Below are 21124 nucleotides of genomic sequence, written 5' to 3'. Positions count from 1 at the left end.
TGGCAGCTTATGTGTGCAAGGTTAGCTAAAGTCTTTCAAGGAATTCTACTTAAGGCGAATAGAGCACTTGGTGTGATCAGAAAGATGGGTTGCGGTTGTGTTTAATCAATGAACCATTCATCCAGGTGCCTTTATACCCATGGTTTGCAAACAGTGCTTGCCTGTAATAATTCATTCAATTTACCGTTGTCTTTTTTTTCCCCGTTGTTCAGCTCCAAAGGCCATGGCTAGACTGAGTTTCCCCAAAGGCTCTTTTGAATTCCAGAACACGAACGCAAACTCTCAGCTCAGCACCATGCTCGGCGGCGGACCTCCTGAGCCTGTTCGGCTGGTCAATAACCGCAAGGGGAGCTTATTTCTTCCCAGCAACCCCTCTTTGCTGCACCTCCACTTGATCAGTTCTCCTGAACAAGGGCGGTCTACCTACTGTAGATTGCAACGTGCTCTCAGCCTCCCTGTTAAGTACCGATTCCACTCCAAGCATTCCAGGTGGAACCAGGATCTCCGTAGGTAGCCCCTGAGATGGATGCATAGGACTGTCCAGCTAAGTGTGCATGACTTACTCCTGTTGAAATTCTGGGACAGCCCACATTATACAAAGCATAAGCTGTAAACGATAGCCCAAATTAATCAAATAGGGGATGATTCACAATATTACAGATAATATATTGCTTGACTTTGTATTAATTTGACTACATCAACCTACCACTTCATTGTAAGATAGTTATATATTTACTGTTTATAATCCCACTTATAATATTTGTCCTAAAGTAATTTTGGTGGAGCAAAGAATAGAAAATATATACCTCTCTTACAACAGTGTGATAAGTTGATTTGGCGGAAATGATATTATTGTAGGTCGATATTAAAATCAATGACATTGTGTCACACGGCCAGCAAATGCATTACTAGTTTTCCCCTTTGTTGAGTGATCCATGCAGCTGTGCTGTAAGAGTTTTCAATACCAGGGCAGTTACTGGTTGTGCCTAAAAAATACCTGCAACGGTTGATATGACACCAGGTCACAAAATGTGAAAAAAACAGTAACCAGTTACTGGCTCAGTCAGTTTGCCAGAACTGCAGGATTGATTGATGTCAAAATAAATTGCACCCTTTGACCAGTGCTGATCAAAGAATGCCCATACAAAACATTCTAATAGAGTTCTCCTTACCAGCAAGTTAGACAACATTGTAACCTCAATTTAAAAGCTCAAACTAGTAGATGGATTTGTAAAAAACTCAGTTAGGCAGAATTCGCAACTCAAAGATTTGGCTGCAGGAACAAGAACCTTTTGGTTCCAGTTTCCTACTTCAGAAGATGCCCCTGCCATTCAGACATTGGCCACTTGATGACTGTTGCCCAGAGTGCAAAGAATCATGGAGCTCTTTCTGAGCCCTATGGCAGTCACTGACCTTCACAAACACCGGAAACAAGTCGATAAAAGGCTGGGGTCTGAATGTCAAGGAGACTGCATCAGTCTCTCATCTCTGAGAGGACAGTCATATCGAAGCTGAGGACAATAAAAAATGTTAGCACTCTTGGGCCATATCTTGTTGGCTCTGCACAGAGCCGGTCGCCTGCTCTATTTACTTGAGGTGTCTAATGTTCAAACGTATAACTTGGAATTTCGCGAGTTAATGACCTTTAAACAGAACAAGTTGTAAACGGTGGCAGGGATTGGCTCCCTCTTTTTCCGACTTGTTCTGTGTAAAGTTTACGCATCAACTCAGAGAAATTCCGAGTTATATGATTAAACTTCGGACACCCCAAGAACAAAACATTGGCGCTTGAATCTGTGCAGAGCCATCATAGTCATCCTGCGGGGTTCCTGCCATATTGGCAGGATTGGACTCATCCACCCATCTCTTCTCTAGACCTCAATCAGTTAATTAATTATATCAGCCCAGACCTGAGGTATTGCTAAAACTGTCCCTTTTTATTCAGAGCTACAACTCCAGTGGTGGTGATTTCTTGCCCACGTGGATAACTGCTGGATCCCGTTTATTCGATAAATGTGTTGTTTTGGGAATTGGAATATTAGGACCTCACTCGTATTTGCCCATCTCAGATTTAAAAAATGCCACAGAAAGATTAACTTGAGCTCCAAAAATGTAAACTCTACATAGCGCTATGATCCCACAACTCTATATTGAACCTTGAAGCACTTCAGATGGTCCCTTGTGAGAAATGGGCTCTTACTTGTGTTGCCATCACTAACAACACATGTACTTGTTGTTTTCTGTATTATAACATGTACACAATGGTCTGTGATGTGATTGGCCAACCTGCTGCATAGGATCCAGAAACAGCAACTGACAGATTTCGGATTGTGGCACCATCAGGGACAGCATGTACAAAAATAGTGAAGATTATAGAGAAAGAGATTTTTTTAGCCCAAATTATGTAAGAATTGCTGCCTCTCTTCCCTTATATCTGTAAATGGCCATGGGACCACTAAAGCAAAATCACCTGATAGAATTTCAGACCAGCAAAAAATATAAAAATTAAAAAGAGCAGAAATTAGCTAGAGATGTTCTCAGAAGCGCAGGCATGATTGACCACCCCCTGTATTTTTTCTGTCCAACGCTGCACCTGTTTAACCAAGTCTCACCTTTGAAATACCTTTACTGTGTTTTCTGCCTCAGTATACTTATGCATCTTTTTGGGGATGAATTTAATCACCCAAATAGTGAAAAAACTTGATTTGAGAAGAGTTCATCAAACCATGCCGTAATATTGAGGACACAAATTTTCAAATAATTGAGAGGAATCAAGCAGTTTAGCTTCACACACCCCCATAAGGCTGTCTGTCTTTTTATTCCATGACCACCATTGGTTGCATGGATTGTGGTCACACTACCCCAGCTGAACAAAAATGGTGCATAATATAACCACCACCTCACTAGGTCGACCCAAGACTTCATGTTGTTGAGAGTTTTCACTGCTCAAATCCATATAAACAAGACTTTGAAGCATAGAGTATGTTCTCTCAATTTTTCTTTGTGAAAGAAATAAAGGTGAAATCGGATAAACGTGCACAGAATTTCAGCAGGAGTGAAGACTTTTAAAGTTTGGTGACAATGACCCGACTAATTTGCCGCAAGGCTTGCTGAGTTGACTTTCTGCAGATGTGTTGGCTAACTATTTAACATGGTCAAAGAGAATTTCAGATAACGCTTGTGTGGTGAGTGGTTGTATGCGGTGTCTGTTGTGTGGTGTGCATTCTCTATTGAAAACTCCAGTTATTCGAATACCAATTTTAAAATGTCATTGGTCAATCTTGGGGGTGGATCCTCTGCAACAGTACTTTCTGGCCTCCTATAATGATGGTAATTATCTGAGGTTATCATGGACATGGGCTACTGATTCCAATGGCACTGTCTTCTGTAGCCCTTTATGAAACACATATGTCAGTTTTATCAACCGTATACATAACCGTACACAGTGCAGAAGATCCACGCTTATTAACCTAATGACTGTGAAGGGATGTATGAAATTCGAAGCATAAGTATTTTCCACCAAGACCTTGTGGTGGTATTATGCAATCAAGTCAAATAGTTCATCATTTCCTACAAACTGGCCTTTGAGATCAGATCATTTATTCATTTAGAATTCTGAATCGTAAACAAGATCTTAAGGTATCAGAGCACTATTCTAGGATTAGACAAGAGAAATTTGAAGGAAAGTAAACTTACATGCATGGGATTCAATAGAAACAGATATGGACTAAGCTGAAGGGTTCAATTAATAGTTCAGGACAGTCTACGTATTCTGTCGCGGGGAACAAGTTCTTCACAGTGAAAGATGCCGTTCAAACTCAGATGATTTTAGCTTTTTCTTGAATACCTCAAAGATAATGAAGTATGAATGGGTGCATATATTACAGCAAAGGTTTACATGAGAATAACACAGTAGATAGGACAATTACCAGTGCAGGTGATAGGTATAAACTAAAAGTGAGATTGGAAAGATAGTATACCAATTATATACAATGCATTATGCGCAGGAAGGTATTTGTGTATGTGTACATTTACATCAGTCATGTTTACTGTAAACTTCTACAAAGAAGTTTACAGTGATTGGTATACATGTGTCAGTGTTTGAGAGATTATGGGCTAATAAGGGTTGTTTTGAGACAGACCTTAACCTCAGCTGTAGAGGACATAGCTCTGAGTTTTAAATGAAACATTTCAGCGTAGCAGACTAATAGGTAGAATAATTTAATACAAGACTGTACATAGGTTTGGAAATGATAAAGAGTAGACGGTTGGTAGAGCCTGGGATGGAGAGGGACGAGAGAATTTCAGCCAAGCAACTATCATCCTGAAAAAACTAATGGTCAATAAAATGTCCCTCAAACAAGAGGGTTTTCCAAATATATATAACTTCTAGAAACTCAAAGAATTTTTTGTTGGCCCTGTAAGGGCATTTCCTCATAGGCACACAACCGAGACCCTCCCTCACACTAAGAAGAGGATCCCACAGTTCACCTACCAATGGAAAAGTGTCTTCCTGTGTAGGTTTATAACAACACAGGGATATACATTTTCACTGGTCTGTTGGTTTCATTATTGATTGCTTTTGTTGGTTTTGTTTTTTAGTGGATATCCCTCAATGCCAACTGGTGAATTAGTAGCCAGATCTATATTATACGTGGAAATAAACTGCTAGCCACAGATAGGCACAGCCCCCGCACCATCTGTCTCCTAGAAGAAGCACAGTGCTACTTCAGCACATCTCAGAAAGATAACGTCATGTGAAATTTGAGAAAGATATCCAAATTTTGCATTACTTGATTTTATGTAACTTTTTCTTACCCATGTATCCATCTCGCATAAACAATTCTCGAAAGGTACCAAAACATAGCGCCTATCCTGTCTGCCATATTAGAAGTATAGATCTAGGGCCATCTTTAGAGTTTGACATCTGTTTATACATATCATATTCAGGATGGCTGTAAATTACAAGTTATTAGAATACAGAGTAGTTTATATACTTCATAGTAAATCTGCCATATAAGATAATGGTGCCATGGTGATCTTTTCTTATGCTATACAAATGCTGGTGTTAGAGGTGCCCCCAGGGTGGTACATACATTTTAGTAGCCGGTTGTGCAGACTAGTTTTTCCAAAACCAAAAAATTAGAAAAGGCAAATATGTTTGCATCATTGTCATCAGAGCAAAGCTTCAGGATGTAATGAATTCCTTCTAATAGTCTTAACTATTCCTGTCCTTGCCCCAGAGATAAGAACAATAATTCTGGGGCAAGGACAAGAATAGGTAGGACTATTTGTATCTACAGCAAAAAAAGTGGCCACATTTATTACTTAAAAAGATTGAAAACTTTCACCAACCAACCAGACACCTACGCTCTGCCTCACTCTCACACACATTCCCCGCATCTGCAAAAGCAAAACTGAAGGTCGCTCATTCTCCTACATCGCATCCAAGGCATGGAATGACATCCCTCAACACATCAGAGTCTGCTCTTCAATTCTTGAGTTCCGCAAGAAGCTGAAGACCTGATTTTTCCTATAAGCACATTGGGGACCACAAACCTACACACTTGCGCAAGCGCCTGAATACTCTCTCGGGTCATTAGTGCGCTTTACAAATCAAAATAACATAAGGCTGTCTATATTTTTTCTGTGTATTCATTATATTTTTGCTTCATAGCATTTACTAATACTGCGACTTCCTAAGAAGATGATCAAATTGTAAAGTGGTTCGACAGTAATTTTTTTCCTAATATAACGAAAATGATATATAAACAATGAGAATTAGGGATTTTTTTTCATAAGGGCAAGAAGGAATAAGGTAGAGCGCATGCGCAACGTATGCTGTTGTACTTCACTACCAAAGCCTTGTATCAGTTACGGCCGCCTCGATCCAGCGCGAGCCTCCATGAAGTAACAAAGATGGCCGCCGCACCACCGCTGTCCATACTTCAAATGGGAAAGTTTGGCGCTGAGCAAGAAACATGTATTTTTTATTTTAGAACTTAAGCTACAGAAACATCTTTCCTCCTGTTTTATCCTGTCCCTTACGTATGATATCCGTAATGTTCAGAATCTAGATAAATACTGGAATTCTAAACATTAAATATTTGTGAGCATAACATGAAAGCTTGACTTTCGTTTACAAAGTGTAAGTCTCTCCGTCCGGCTTTGGCTCCCTTCCTGCCATCATCCAATAATCCTTTGTACTGATCATGTCGACTAACAGGTTTGATCTTGGCTGTCAGGAGTGGTAACTTGTGAACGTGTGAGTGTTGCCTGTGCGTTCTGTTTACTTCATGTGTGTGTTGAATGCCTGGCGGATTGATCTGCGCCTTCTCACACGTTTCCTGTGTTTGCAGTTGAAGACGAGCAGATGTCAGCCTTGTCACCCAAAAAAAAGCAGCGAAACGGAGGGATGCGAAATTCTCCCAGTTGCTCACCCAAGATGATGAGGTAAGATATTGGCGACCATGCAAGACCAGTGCATAAAAAAAGGAGTAAGTCTTGGGAGGGGGGGAGGCTTGAGTGGTACGCCAATGAAAGATGGAGTATCTCCAGGGAGGGAGAAGGAGACAAAGGTAAGTTGAAGAGAATTTGTGTAAGGCAAAGGGTATTAGATTGTAAAGCAAAGGTGAAACTTGGAAAGATAAGGGGAAGGGACAAAAGAGATAAGCGATGGAAAACTTTTTGTCAGGTGGAAAAGTTAAAAGTGCATTATGGTGGAAAATATGTAAAGTACACTGGTGAAGAGTTTTATTATGACTGGATTAGAGAACTAAAAGCCAAAAAATGAAAGCAGACAAACATATTGATAGAGCGGAGTCATAAATTTATAGTCTGGAAAGAGGAAAAGCGATCAAAGATAGGGTGAGGAGACACTATTATAAGGGCATAGGTGCAGTAGCAGGATATCAGGTGTGAAACTATGAGGAAGGATTGATGTGTGTGAGGACACTTGACGGGGGAAGGCATTGAGGAGACTCAGCTAAAGATAAACGTTTTTAATCTGTTGTCTGTTTATGGGTTTACAGCATGGCTACTTTAGGATTTCAACTAACCGTATAACATTTTAACACTGGTAGTAGGGTTCCTTGTGTATTTACATGTTATGTAACCATCAGCGGTTTCAAAGTTACTACTAGTTGATCAAAGTAGAACAACTCGTTATTTCAACGTCAACCTCCCCGTCTCCAAATTAACTGCTAATGTGTGTGCTAACCCTGCTCAGGAGAGATGAACAACTGGGATTTCTGTACAATCTCCAGGTCCATCCAACTCTGCATAATAGTTCGTTTTTGGGCTACAAATAGGGTTTTGTCTCGATTCTGAAACACTTTCCCCTCTCCTTAGGGATAGCAATGTGCCATGAGAAGGTCAATTTTAGTCTGACTCCATTAAAGCCGAAGCCATGTTGTTTCAGGTTTGCTGTTGTGGTCACAAACGCTCTGCACATTTGAAAAATGTAAAGCGACCTCTTCAAAATGTGTCAACAAAGTTGCATTAATTCTGATTGATGGTGCTTGATTCAAAAAGTCGTAAATCTACACCCATAGGTCGACAACCACAAAAAGATGTAGATTTACGAATTTCTATAATTCACAAAACATTCTATAAAACAAAACAAAACATTCTATAAAAACAATGCTGCTCCAGTCGCAGCTTTTTGCAGCATTGCTTTGAAGGTCATGTGACTTCCCTTTGAGGTTTGTTGAAACCAAATCTTGTGTTCAGTATACATAAAGTGTGCTATGGGTTAGTCCCCTTGAAACTATTGGCTTATTTGGATAAAGCTCCTTCAGCCAATGGCTTGAGTGATTGTCATTCACATAATTGGTACCCTAGCGGAGTATTTTAGTCTCACCATCATGCTACTGGCTGTTTGGGTATATTCTCCCACCAGCCGCGGCAGGTCCAGTGAAATGCAAGATTTACTTTTTTACATTTGAAGAGTACGGTCTATCATCATATCCTGTGAACCATTTTTTCTTTAAGCTCATATATGCATTTTATTTAAAAAATGCACCACTTTGAAATATTATTTATTTTTACTACAATTCACAATGATTTACTTTACCGTAAAACAAATGAATTACTAGTGATGCCAAAGGATTCTAATGGCTTCCACTAGAGAATAGAACTTTGATGTTCCTAGCAACCACATTCAGCCACTAAGCTTCTGATAAGATTCAACATGCTGAGCAGCTGCCTGTCCTAATTTGGGTCACTGATAAAATTAAAATGTAAATTGTCCAGGTCCTGTCAGCTTTGCTGAAGCTTGTTTGGTTTAGTGTTGTCCTTGTAACAATGTGGAATCCTATACTGAGTATAGACTTTATGTGTAGACATTATGGAAGCTAACGCCTCTGTATAAAGGCACATTTTTTCTTTCTTTTATTTCCTCCGGAAATATTTTTCCCGTTGGAGAATTTTTCCTCACATCCCCAGGAAGTTTGGAGACGTTCAGTTCCACTCTGTTAAAGCATTTACCCCAGATCACGACTGGAGTAACTCTCCCACCATTTTGATGGTGGGAAGGAAAAGGAGAGAAGTTTGCGAAATGCCACAACCTCACATACATATGTGCCCATTCCATAACTCCCAAGGCTCACCAAGTCTTGAAAATCGCTACCCCTCACGTGGGATTTACTCCCTCAACTGCAAGGTCACTTTTTGGTAATTCCTTTCAGTTGTAAATCTAGCAATTTGCCGTCGTAAACTAGATTTAAGAGTTTTAATCGTTTTGTGAATTGGGCACTTGAAATTAAAGCGTTGTCAGCAGGGTTTGATTGGGATCCAAAATTGGCCCGGGCACACCAAAAAAAGTGGCCAACATTTGCGTATTGCCTTTCTGGGGGAATGTTTTATTAACTTCACTTAAATAGAAAAAAATGCACAGATTAATTCACACTGCTGAGCCACACATGAATGCAAGTGAGACCACTTGTGCCCAATCAGCATACATTAACCCGTTTGCGGGGGTTCGACGCAATGGGCAGGGCTTCATCGGCCACTGGTCATGCGTTGGCCGATGTGAGCACGCAACGGGTTAATGGGCTGGCCCAGCATCAGAAAGGGAGTGATACCTCTGCTCATCTGCCTCTAGAAAGGCCACTCAGGCACCCACTGGGCCACTGGCAGCATTGTAACAGCACAGACAGCTCCAGGCTGCCCAAAAAAGCAGCCCAGAGCTAAAACTCGGCTACCGGCCCTTCGGCCATTTCCCGAGTGCCCGCGTTACCAATCCGACCCTGGTTGTCGGTGATGGCGACCTCCATCTAGCAAAATCCCTATTCCTCGGTGGGTTCTCAGAGGGTGGACTCTCAGCTGAGACCTTTTTGCGATAGTGAAAACACCAGTGTGCATTACATAGTCTGCAACACCGAGCCTCACATGCCATACTGCGCCCTAAACTATCGCGCAATGAGTAATGATCTTCTGGCGAGTAAGAGATGCGCGAAAAGCTCGCATCCGTATCCATGAGCTACTTCAGAAACAAAGGCCCTGCAATAACTGTTCACCTCACTTTTCTTTTCTAAATATATAAATAAATGTATATGTGTGTGTATATATATTTTTTTTCTTCTAAAAAGCAATGAACTACGCAAAAAGCGCATTGGAGGGGGCTGTCGGACAGCTCCTCAAAGGCTTAAGTATTTATTCTGTCAGCTTGTCAGCAGTTAATGATAGAGCTAGAAAAAAACGCTGTCACAGAAAACAGTTGAAAAGCTGTTTGAAAAATACATAGGCTTTAAAGTCTCAGCTGTCACCCCGTCCTGCCCATGTGTAGTTCTTAAGCATCAGTGGCACTAATGATAGCAGGAACCAATCCGAGGAGCTCATGTGGTTAGCCCGCCTCAGGCCATTCTCTTCTTGTCAGCATCCCTCCGAGTCCTGTTTTCTGCGCTTAAGGCCATATGTGAGATGTATCATCTCAATCACAGATGAACCTGGATATTACCTTCCTTTTATCCTGTCGATTGAAATCAAATCTCGGCTAATTGATTTGGACTGATGAAGGGGAAAAGCCGATTAATAATCTATGGTGTTGCAAGGCTCGCTGCCAGGCGCGGGCTGTTTTGAAAGCCATGTTGATTAGGGGAAGGTTGAGTTTGTGACGGGGACGACGGAGCGGCGTTGCTAAATTGAGAATGCGGAATGCGTGCGGCGCCGCGCGCACGCGGCCGATGCATTATTTACAGTCAGGAAAAATTGAGGCTTTTGCGTTGCAAATGGGGTATCGTTGTGACAGATGGATATAAACGGAAACTGCGGCACCCCGCTCCCGAACTGAGATTCAGAGCTTGTGCGATTAGTTCAGCCATGGCTATGTATTTATTTAGGGTACTTGTGATCACTGGAGTGGTAAAAAGACTGGCCTGCTTGTTCAGCGGTGGGACTGAGAAATGCCCCTCGTTTGGAGGGACATGTCCTTGGAATACGGGTCAGTGTGTGCTTTCATTCCTCGTCGCCAATGTATCAAAGTGTATGTACAAAAATGCAATATTTCAATTCCCGTAGCTTCAATACATAGGTATACATATAAATGGTACATACATCCCATCAAATAAAATAAAAATAAAAAGTGCTGGCTTTCTTTCTCTGTTGGCTACAAAACCCAAGAGGCAGCAGCTGTGCTTGGTAATTTTGATCTTATTGTACTTGTGCTGGGCAGTAACACTTATGTCTCACCATGATTATACCACCGCCCAGCCCTGTGGTATAACTCACACTGCAACACCTATTTTCAGTTTTTTTGTGGCAAGGTGTTGCGACTCAGGATTCTCACAAAGCCTTGGTTCACGTTTGTAACGATCACACGTTTGAATTTTTAATTCTCAAAAAAGAGCAATACACCTTCAAGTTTAAGTACTCTGCAAGATGTACGAAATTTATTTCCAGAGGATTCCCTTGACCACTGTATTTATTGTTTGGGAGTCCAGTGCTTAATCTGTGACAGTTATTGGAGGTGGTTATATTATGTCGATTTGTTGAGCGCTGCTAATCAAAAGTGAGGGCATCTAGACAGTGAGTAGGGCAGGCCTGAGGTGGGGGGGGGGGGGGGGGGAGGGGACTTTATTTGTGTTTCATCTGGAAGAGCCATGTCTTGAGGTCCGTTTGGAAGTCCATGAGCGAGAGGGAGGTACTGAGGTGCTTTAGGAGGTCACTCAAGGTCTTGGCTGGGGGGTATGAGAGGGAGTGTCCGGTCTTCTTGATGCAGTGGAAATGTGCCTGTGATGCAGAACGAAGGTGTTAGGTGGGTTGGTAGAAGTTGAAGTGGTGGTAGAGGTAAGGTGGACCGGTGTGGTGCAGAGCTTTGGAGGCGTGGGTGAGTAGCTTGAACTTACATCTTTCCTGGACTTAGAGCCAGTGGAAATTGTTGAGGTGTGGAAAGATGTTGCTAAGTGGGACGTTCAGGATGAGTCTGGCCGTGGCTTTCGCAGTGGTTTGGAATCGGCAGAGGACATGGGCTGAGATTCCGATATAGCGGGCATTTAAGTAATCAAGACTACGTGATTTAAGAGACCCGCTAACCATTCGTGTGGTGTTCTGTAGGATCCACTTTAAAATCTTGCATAGCATTTGCAGGATGAGGAGATTGCATTGATCTGTCTGCTCATGGAGTGGTTGATGTCCAGGATGATCTTGAGGTTCTTGGCATGGTCCGCAGGGGTGGGTGACCAAGTCTGTGGGCCACCAAGAGGCGTCCCGGGGGAGTGGTTGTTGCTAGGATTAGGAGTTCAGATTTGCCTGTGTTGAGCTGGAGGCAGTTGTTTTTCATCCAATTAGAAACTGTGCTCATGCAGTTGGTGAAGTTTGCTTTGGCAGTGCTGGTCGTGTCAGTAAAAGAAAGGATGAGCTGTGTGTCATCGGCGTAGAATACTATGTTGATGCTGAGGGCTCCGACGATATTCATGAGATGTTGAAGAGTGTTGGGCTGAGCAACGATCCTTGAGGGACACCACAGATGAGTTTCTTCGGTTCTGAGGTGTAGAGGGGAAATCTAACTCATTGAGGTCTGTCTGTAAGGAAGGAGAATATTCACTTGAGTGCCGGGCTGCAGATACCCAAGTGCTGAAGCTTCCTGATGAGGGACTTGTGGGATTGAAAGCTGTGGGGAGGTCTTGGAGGATGAGTGCAGACATTTCTCCTCCGTCAAATATGTTTCTATCATTGTTGGCAGCTGCGGGATTGGAGAACTCCTTGACGATGGTGAAGAGTTCTTTGCCATTGTTCAAGCTGGCTTCAAGTCTGAGTTAGAGCCTTTTTATTTGCGTCTTGTAATTATTGGTGATAGAGATTGAGGGTGGCTTTATATGTTGATCTAGCTGTGGTATTTTTGTCAAGTCTCTATTTTCTCTCAAGTATTTTGCAGTGGAACTTGGACTTCCTGAGGTTATTCGTGTACCAGCTAAGTCGTTTATTATTTGTGTAGGTCTAGTTTCTGGTGGGAGTGGTGCTGTTGGTGCAGTTGGCAAGACATTTTTTGGAGAGCTTTGTGTCCACATTGAGGTTCCTGGTGTAGTTGGGTGGGCGTTCCTGTAGGGTCTTGGTCCAGGTTTCTTCTGATCATTTTACCCAGTGTCTTGATGGGGCTTTTGGTTTTTCTGATGGTGTGTCTTGGTGGGCGGGTATCTTGAATTGTATGATATAGCGGTTGGACCATGTGAGCGGGGTCATGTGTATGGTGGTGATCCTGTTTGAGGATGAAATAGGGTTGAGAGTGTGGCCTGCTGCGTGGGTGTTGGACCTGACCCTTTCTGCAGGGTTATCCCTTAACGTTTTGCCTTTCTCCACCTATTTTCCTGAAATCTTTTTTGTTGGCTTTAGGACTCTAGGCACTTTGCCACTGATGAAGTGGTGTGGCTCAGCAGCCAGAGTGGCTGTCTCCAGAGCATGGGGCTCATGGTTCGATTAACCACTGCAGCTCAGCTCAGCATCATGTGGCTCTGGGCAATAGCTCACTTAATCTCCCCAATGGCCCCTGAGCACCTGGATACCCTTAGGGGTGATACGTTTGTGCTTTATGAATGTGAACAAATCAGTGCTAAAGAGCATTTGCTCACTCCTTTAAACAAGGTATGATTGATTTACACCTGTTTGGCATATTTGATTTTCCATAGGTCCCTTGTATAGCATATACCCAGGGCCTGTACATTAAATGGTACTAGTTGGCCTGCAGCACTGCTTGTGCCACCCACAGATGTAGCCTTTCAAACCTGTCTCAGACCTGCCACCACAAGGCTTGTGTGTACAGTTACCCCCACTTTGACTTGGCATTTAAAACTACTTGCCAAGGATTAAACTCCACTTTTATTACACTTAGGCCACCCTTAAGGTAGGTCCTCGGTAGCCCTATGGGAAGGGTACTGTGTATGTTAAAGGTAGGACATGTGCTTTTATGTGTGGCATGTCCTGGTAGTGACAAACAGCCTAATTTGTTTCTCACTGCTGTGAGGCCTTCTCCTCTCATAGGCTGGCATCAGGAATTCCCGTTTATACTCTTAAGTGATAATTCCTGATCTGAAAGGAGTGGCATTGTCGCGTTTGGTATGGTTAGAATTGTAGTGATAAATCCTGATTACTGGTGTAGTTGGGTTTTACAATACTATTTTAGAAATGCCACTTTTAGAAAGTGGGCATTTATTTGTGCTTATGACTCTTGTGCTATGCAGCCTCACTCTAATACACGTCTACGACTGGGTACTGCTCCACATGATGCATACTTTTCAGATAACCACCACAAAGGAAAGGCTGGGTGTGCTAGAGATTACATCTGCATTCATCTGCATACTGATGGTATTCCTGGACTGGGAGAGGTCTTTCACAATTTACATTTGTATAGGTTGTGTCCTGCCCTCACACAAAGGGATAATTTGCCCCCTACTTATGTCTGTCGCCAGGTCTGGGCTGACAGGGATTGTTGTGCACTTAAGAGGCTTTCTTTGAAGTCACCCCTTTATCAAAGACAATTTTGAGTATAAGTACAGGGGCTCTTACCCCATATTTTTATACACTATTTGGACTTGTAACCAGACGCTGCTGGTTCTACATGCTGCACATTGCCAGAGGACTTCTGTGCTGCTAGGAGAAACCACAATTGGGACTACTTGCATTGCTGTTCTATTGGGGTGTCATTACTTATAGGACATATTTGGCTCCTGTAAATTTGCGGCAGTTAGAAAAAATAGCGATTTCAGCGATGCTAAAGGCAAGAGAAAACACACTAGACCCTCTAATATTCTGACCCTGAAGTTTTTTATAAGGTAATTCTTATACTCTGCACACGCACATATCTAGTACAAAATTAACATGTCTTCGTTATGAAACAGTAAAGAGAGTAGTTTGTTATGATCTTTTCTTTGTCTTTAATTAGAAATGCCCAGCCAACACATGTTTCGTCGATAGGGGAAGACCCCATGAAATCTTCAGGGCTGTCTTTCCTCTTATCCCTTCTATCCTCTCTGCTGGTCTACTTCCGACCCAGCTGGCATAATGTCAAATGCTGCCTCATTTTGAGGAAATCGTTTTCTGTGTAAACAATATCCTGTATCATGGATTTGCATATCACCCAACTGTAATAAAGTTTGGTATGAGACGCTGTACGTGGTCCGTGTTACTCCTATTCAGTCCTGAAAGCGAGTATGCTGTTCAATTTTGGTGGAATCTGCGCTGTGTTCATATCGTTCATGAAAAGATCACAACAAACTACTCTCTTTACTGTTTCATAAGGAAGACATGTTAATTTTGTACTAGATGTGTGCATGTGCAGAGGTTAATAATTACTTGCATTGCTGTGTTGGCCTGCTGACAGCTAGGTTGCAAGAGAGACTGCCACTGTGCATCTGGCCTGATTGACTACATGCTTTTTGTGTCCCCCCCCAGTGCTCTCAAGGGGCTTGTGGGCTTGCCTACCTGCCTCTGTTCTTGCGGGACTGCAGCAATTCTGTGAAACAGCCTAGGACTAGTCGCAGGACTCTGAGTACAGCAATTTTTCAATTTCCAAAGAAACAGCGCATGGTGAGCGCTCTCCTTCTCAATCAGCATGTGGGTAGTGTTCCCTCGTGCCCAGCAGTTCAGATCGTGTTGATCACCTCATATTGGGCCATTCTGAATTACAGTGCTTCACCTCAGCCCTGCACCACCCTGAGCAGTCCTGTGCCATTGGCATAACAGTAAAGTGAGCGTAGTACTCATACCACTGAGGAAAAGATGCAGGCATTGTTTCCCCCGGTGCCACAACAGAGGAAAAGCCTCTGGCCATCCTGTGGGGCTGACACTACCCAAACTTGCTCCAATGGTGGGCTCTTGGTAGCGTGGCTCGATGAGTCGGACACTGGTTCCCTGATCATCCCTGAATTCCCCCAGGATGTGGGCAGCCCTAGGTCTTCAGCGGCTGCACCACACATTCGCGGGCAGCTGCCCTTTCAAAACATGTACGCGGGGGACCGAGTGTGGTCTCCCTGCTCTTCTCTGCAGTGCTGGAGTTCCCTTCTCCATTGAGCCATACCTGGGGGATACTAGATCATGGTAGCTGGCAGGGGTGAGACCCCAACGAGGCCCCGTTTTATCGCATTCAGTGAAGCTATCAAAGTAACACATTATACCATAGGGAAGGGCAGGAGCTTTCCATGCCTTCAGGAGATGGTGATCTGAAGTTTACCGTATCAAGTGTAATAGGCATGCAGGTGCCTATGTGTCCTTCCCTTGGTGCCTAATTACCGTATATAGTTTAATAGGAGCCATGTGGTTTCATTATGATTAATGGGTTTTGTCTCTAGATAACATTACAGTACTTGCACTCACGATTCATGTGCTTTTTCATAATCTGCTGCCTTAAGTATTTACTGATGTTATGAAGTATGTTGTTTTGATCCATGTATTGTCCAGTATAACAAGTACTATCTCATTATTTGCATAATATCCACAGTATTTATGATTCATGCCGTTTTGGTCTTACTTTATGTACAATACACAATATATTTTTATATAATCTCGTGTGGATTTTCTCTCATTCCCTCTGCACACCACCGCCCTTACTGCCCCTGTTGTAGCTGGAAAAGGCCACCAAAGAACATCTAACCGCCTTACTCAGCACTACCACACCATCAATATCAACAGATGCTAACACCTCAGCACTCAACCCCTAACAATGGATCTCCGACTGTGCCGACCCTCTGGCACCCCTCAAGAAGGGGTCCCGGCAAGCAACATTTCAAGAAAGCCTGCAGTTCACTCCCACACACCATGAGTCCAGACGCACATGCAGACAACTCGAGCAGAGATGGAGGAACAGCAAAACCCCGAAAACCGAAGCAACCTTCCAAACCGCTGTCAACGCACACCACCACCTCCTCAAAACCACAAAGAAAATGGCCCTCCATGACAGAATCATTGCCAATGCACACAACAGCAAAGAACTCTTCACCATCATCAAGGAGTTTGCCAGACCCAACAGCGATACCACAAAAGTCCCACCCTCCCAAGACCTCTGCACCTCCTTCCATCACAAGATCAGGCAGAACTACGACAGCTTAGACACCCAAGACCCTGCCACAGTGTTTGTCACCACTCCCAAGACCATGAAGAGCATCCCCTTCAGAGCTCCATCAGACCCTTGCCCATATCACATCTTCCATAGATCATCCGCCCCCCTAGCCCCCAAGTTTTGGCACACCATCAACTGTTCCAACAAGACCATCATCTCCCCCGACAACTGGAAACACGCTGAGATGAACGCCCTGCTGAAGAAGCTATCTGCTGACCCAACAGACCTCAAGATCTTCAGACCCATCTCCCTCCTCCCTTTCCCTGCCAAGGTCATTGAGAAGTCCATCAACGTCCAACTCTCCGAGTTCATCGAAGAGAACCACGTCCTTGACATCTCCCAATATGGTTTCCGAAGTAACCACAGCACCGAGACTGCACTCTTTGCTGCCACTGACGACATTCGCTCCCTCCTTGACGAAGGCGAAACCGCAGCCCTCATTCTACTGGACGTCTCAGCCGCTTCCAACAACGTGTCCCTCTGCACCCTAATCACGAGACTCCAAGATGCCGGCATCCATGACAAGGCGCTGGACTGGATCCACTCCTTCTCACCTCCATTGCTCTCAGAACCTACAGAGATCAGCTCCGGAGTGCCCCAGGGCTCCTCCCTGATCCCCATCCTCTTCAATGCCTACATGCCCGCCCTCAAGGCCATCGTCAAAAACCATGGATTCAACATTGTTTCCTATGCCGATGACACCCAGCTGATCCTCTCCCTCACCAACGAACCCACTGACGCCAGAATCAACTTTCACAGCGGGATAAAGGCCATTGCCACCGGGATGAAAGATAGGTGCCTCAAGCTCAACTCGGACAATACCAAAGTTCTCATCCTGGGACCCTCCCCCTCAGCCTGGGACAAAATTGGAGGCTCACCGCACTAGGTACCCCTCCCACCCCCACAGCCCACGCACACAACCTTGGCATCATACTGGACTCCTTGCTCACAATGAACCACCAGATCAATGCTGTATCCTCATCCTGCTTCCACACGCTCCGCCTGCTTCAAAAGACTTTAAGATGGATCCCCAAAGAATCCAGAAAGACAGTAACCTGTGCACTCATCACCAGCAGACTCGACTACAGCAACGTCGGCGTCACCCAGAAACAGCTCAGGAAAATACAGAACGTCCAAAACGTCGCTGCCAGACTGGTCCTCAACATCCCCCACTAAAGCCACATCACCAAACACCTTTGACAACTACACTGGCTCCCAGTCAACAAGAGAATCATCTTCAAGCTCCTCACACATGCCTACAAAGCTCTCCATGATGTAAGACCAGCATATCTGAACCACTGCCTCTCATTCCATGTACAGGCCAGACTACTTCGCTCCACCCCACTTACCCTGGCCACCGTCCTACAGATCCACAAGACCAGAATCGGAGGAAGATCCTTCTACTACATCACCGCTAAGACCTGGAACAGTCTGCCACTCCACCTCAGGCAATCCCCTTTATTGACCCAATTCAGGAAGAATCTCAAGACCTGGCTCTTCGACTGAACCTCCACGCCTAGACGTATCAGCCCCCCACCCCCTCAAACGCCTTGAGACACTCTTGGGTGAGTAGCCATGCTATACACACCCTGACTGATTGATTGATTGATTGGTTGGTGGTGTGTTCATTATGTTTGTGTGAGTATGTTGCACACACATTTTACACATTGCCTCTGATGATAAAGTCTGCCTGCTATGCACCAAACTACTAGAGTGAGAGTTCAGGCTATTGTTGGTGTGTAATTTACTTGTCCTAACTAGAGTTGTGGGTTCTGCCTGAGTTAGGGGCACACCCCAGCCAACCAGAAACCCCATTTCTAACAGTGGGTTAGTCCTTGGATGAGCTGGGTGATTTAGGGGTTGCTGAGGCTGTCGAGAAGGGCTGTGGAGTTAGGTCTGTGTGTCTTGCAGGTGGAAATCGAGGTCCCTAAGGAGGATGTAGGTGGTTGATCTGATGGAGATGGGAGTGATGAAGTTTGCGATGTGTTCGCAGAACTCTTCTCGGGGACCCTGGGGCTAGTAGGAGAGAGTTCACTAAAGGGTGGTGGTGTAGTCCATTTGTATTTTGAAGTGGAGGTGTTCCATGAGGTTGGTATCCGAGTCCGTAGAAGTGGTGCAGTCAATTGTGTTTTTGTAGATTTTCACGAGTACTCCGCATGGTTTGTGATTTCGTTTCTGGTGTATAATTTTGTATACATGCTAGATGGCTGCGGTGGTGTCAGGGTTGGAGGCTGGGTTGAGCCAAGTTTCGGTCAGGAACAGAAGGTTGGGTGTGTTGCTATTGAGGAGGTCCCAGATTTCCTTGGAGTGTTTACCAAGGAACTGGACATCAGGAGCATGGCGGACAGTTGGTGCGGGGTGGTGACATCCATCAGTTGTTTGGAGGTGGTGGTGCCGGCATCTAATTTGTTGCTGGTGAAATCGAAATGGGTGCAGGAGAAAGGTCCTAATGTGGTCTTGGGGGAAGGGTGGCACCAGCATGTTTGCCAGTGTGTATTGCTGAGGTCATGGAGAATAGTGGAGTAGTGAGAGTATTCATTGGATCTGGTTGTGGTGTTGCATTGGATGGTCATGGGACCAGGGATCCTGGTGCTGGGTGTGGTCCAGGTGCAGACAGGCACAAATGGGCTTGCCTTCGGCAGGCCTTCGGCACGCCCGCTGTGTGGACATGCTGCAGCCTGCATTAAGTAGGTCCTGAGGTGGACAGGGCTCCCATTGGCGGGAAGAACGGTGAGGGGAAACATCCCGGGCAAGAAATCTGGGCAGTGGCGTTGTCACTTGGCCAAGAGGAGGCAACAGAATCAGTCTGGAACAAGCAGAACATAAGGCAACTGGCAGGTGGCAAGCTAGGTGCCCAGGTGCCTACTGGTTGGGACCTGCAGTCATTTTTGGGGACCAGGACTTATTTTTCAGCATTAGAATTTGACCCAGAACTAGAGATAGAGGCTCAGCAAAGGAGAAAGGAAGGAAAGAAAGATAGGAAAACAATGACTAAGGAAAAAAGCATGAGGTGATTTAAGAAAGAGGCACCTTGTGAAATTTAAGAATACATTTACTTTGTATTTGGCACCCCTGACATTTGGAAACACTGGTGGTGGGCTTCTTAGAAAACTTTGAGCCCCTGTCTTTTTCTCTTTCACAAGTTAAGCAATGCTACTCTGCCCATATCATTATCTCTAGGGCAAGGTGCTGTGAGAAAAGTGAAGTTGGCATGACTTGTAAAAAGTGGTTTACAGTACCCTTAGAGAGCTGAAGGCCCTCTGAGAAGCAGCCTTCTTCCCTGAATTTGCCAGGCTGGGTTTCCTGTGTGTGTCAATCAACAATATCAATACTGAAAAAGTATAAAAAGAGACGGTTTGGATCAAGAAATGAGCCATATTTTCTACATCTGATTATTCTAATGGGAAAGAGAAGGACAATGGCATCTCCTTCGTTTGATCGAAATTTGATTCCATGTCCAATATTGAAGGCTTATAGTAGACGTGTCCATGAATCCACTCTTGTGGTGACTTGTGGATCAGGGATGGACGAGTTGGAGGTACTGGTGCCTCCAGAAGCTACCTCTAAGGCATCATAGTTAGAATTTTCAAAAGTAGGAATTGCACAGCTGATTCATCAAAATATAACTTATTCTAGAGCAGCCGCACCTATAATATAACCAAAATGGGGTGACTGGTCTCCAGGGATTGAGTAGTTCAGCTTTGAAATGGAACTTTCTTGTGTTGAGTTAATTAAATAAAATGTATCAGCCCCTGAAGCATTTTGATTCCCAGCGGACGTGGCTAAGCTGGTGTTAGTTATGATACGGTGGGTATTGAGAATGGTCACTGCACTGTGCAGGAGTTGTTGTCTACTGCACCAGCTTATTTTGCATACTATGGAGCAGTTGTCTGAAGTTGCAGATAGAGCTAATGCAGACATACCTAACATAAATAATTATGGAACCACAATTAACCAGCAAGGTATCCAAACCATTAGGCAAATCTAAGAAAGCCTTGACGGTAGAGTCGGGTAAACCGTGTGACCTTTGCAACTAGGCGGCCCATTACTCAGCATGGATGAAGGCACTTGGTTGCTAAACATGATGGAATTACAGAAGTTCAAATAATTCAGGATTTACAGGAGGTTGGGGTGGGTTGCCTCAAAATGTAGGTGCCTCCTGCACCTTCAGATAATTTTTGTATACAGTAGATCATTATTTTAAAAAAGAGCTTCAACAAGTTTATTATTGAAGGCGTCAGTGAACAAACAATTGAAATGCAGGATACACTGACAGGTACTCTACAGCCAGACTCAAAAGGCGGCCTCTGTTCCTGCTTCTTTCAGTGCTGAGAACATGCGTGTACCTGTGGCAGGGATGAAAGAAGTCAGGCTCCATCTCGGAGCTCATCTGCAATGGCGATGCGATAGGAAATGTACAATTGTTCTTTCCTCTCATTTAGGCCACTGTGGTTCCATCAGCTGCTTAATGACTAGTGGCCACTGTCATCCTGAGTTGGATTTCAACGTCTTCCCCGAGGGACAAAAAACTCCTTATCCCCGAGTTAAACTACTGACTTGCTCTGTACTCTCAGTGCT

The 21124-nt window shown here is 44.2% G+C and overlaps 1 protein-coding gene across 9 annotated transcripts in view; it reads left to right on the top strand.

The window, feature by feature from the left end:
• The window catches only part of KCNMA1 (potassium calcium-activated channel subfamily M alpha 1), a 1464982-nt gene that overhangs the window by 1186169 nt on the left and 257689 nt on the right, over positions 1-21124 (top strand). For 8 of the 9 annotated variants that reach the window (XM_086922098.1, XM_086922095.1, XM_086922094.1 and 5 more), the window contains one exon: positions 6360-6453. In XM_086922098.1, the coding sequence (XP_086778224.1) occupies positions 6360-6453 (94 nt within the window). Of the gene's footprint in view, positions 1-212; positions 507-6359; positions 6454-21124 lie in introns of all 9 variants that reach the window. The other variant, XM_086922100.1, reaches the window with a different exon arrangement.

Source organism: Lissotriton vulgaris, chromosome 5 (genome assembly GCF_964263255.1).
Source record: "Lissotriton vulgaris chromosome 5, aLisVul1.2, whole genome shotgun sequence".
Taxonomy (NCBI): domain Eukaryota; kingdom Metazoa; phylum Chordata; class Amphibia; order Caudata; family Salamandridae; genus Lissotriton; species Lissotriton vulgaris.
Note: the sequence above shows the minus strand (reverse complement) of the source record. Positions and strands in the feature narration are given on the sequence as shown.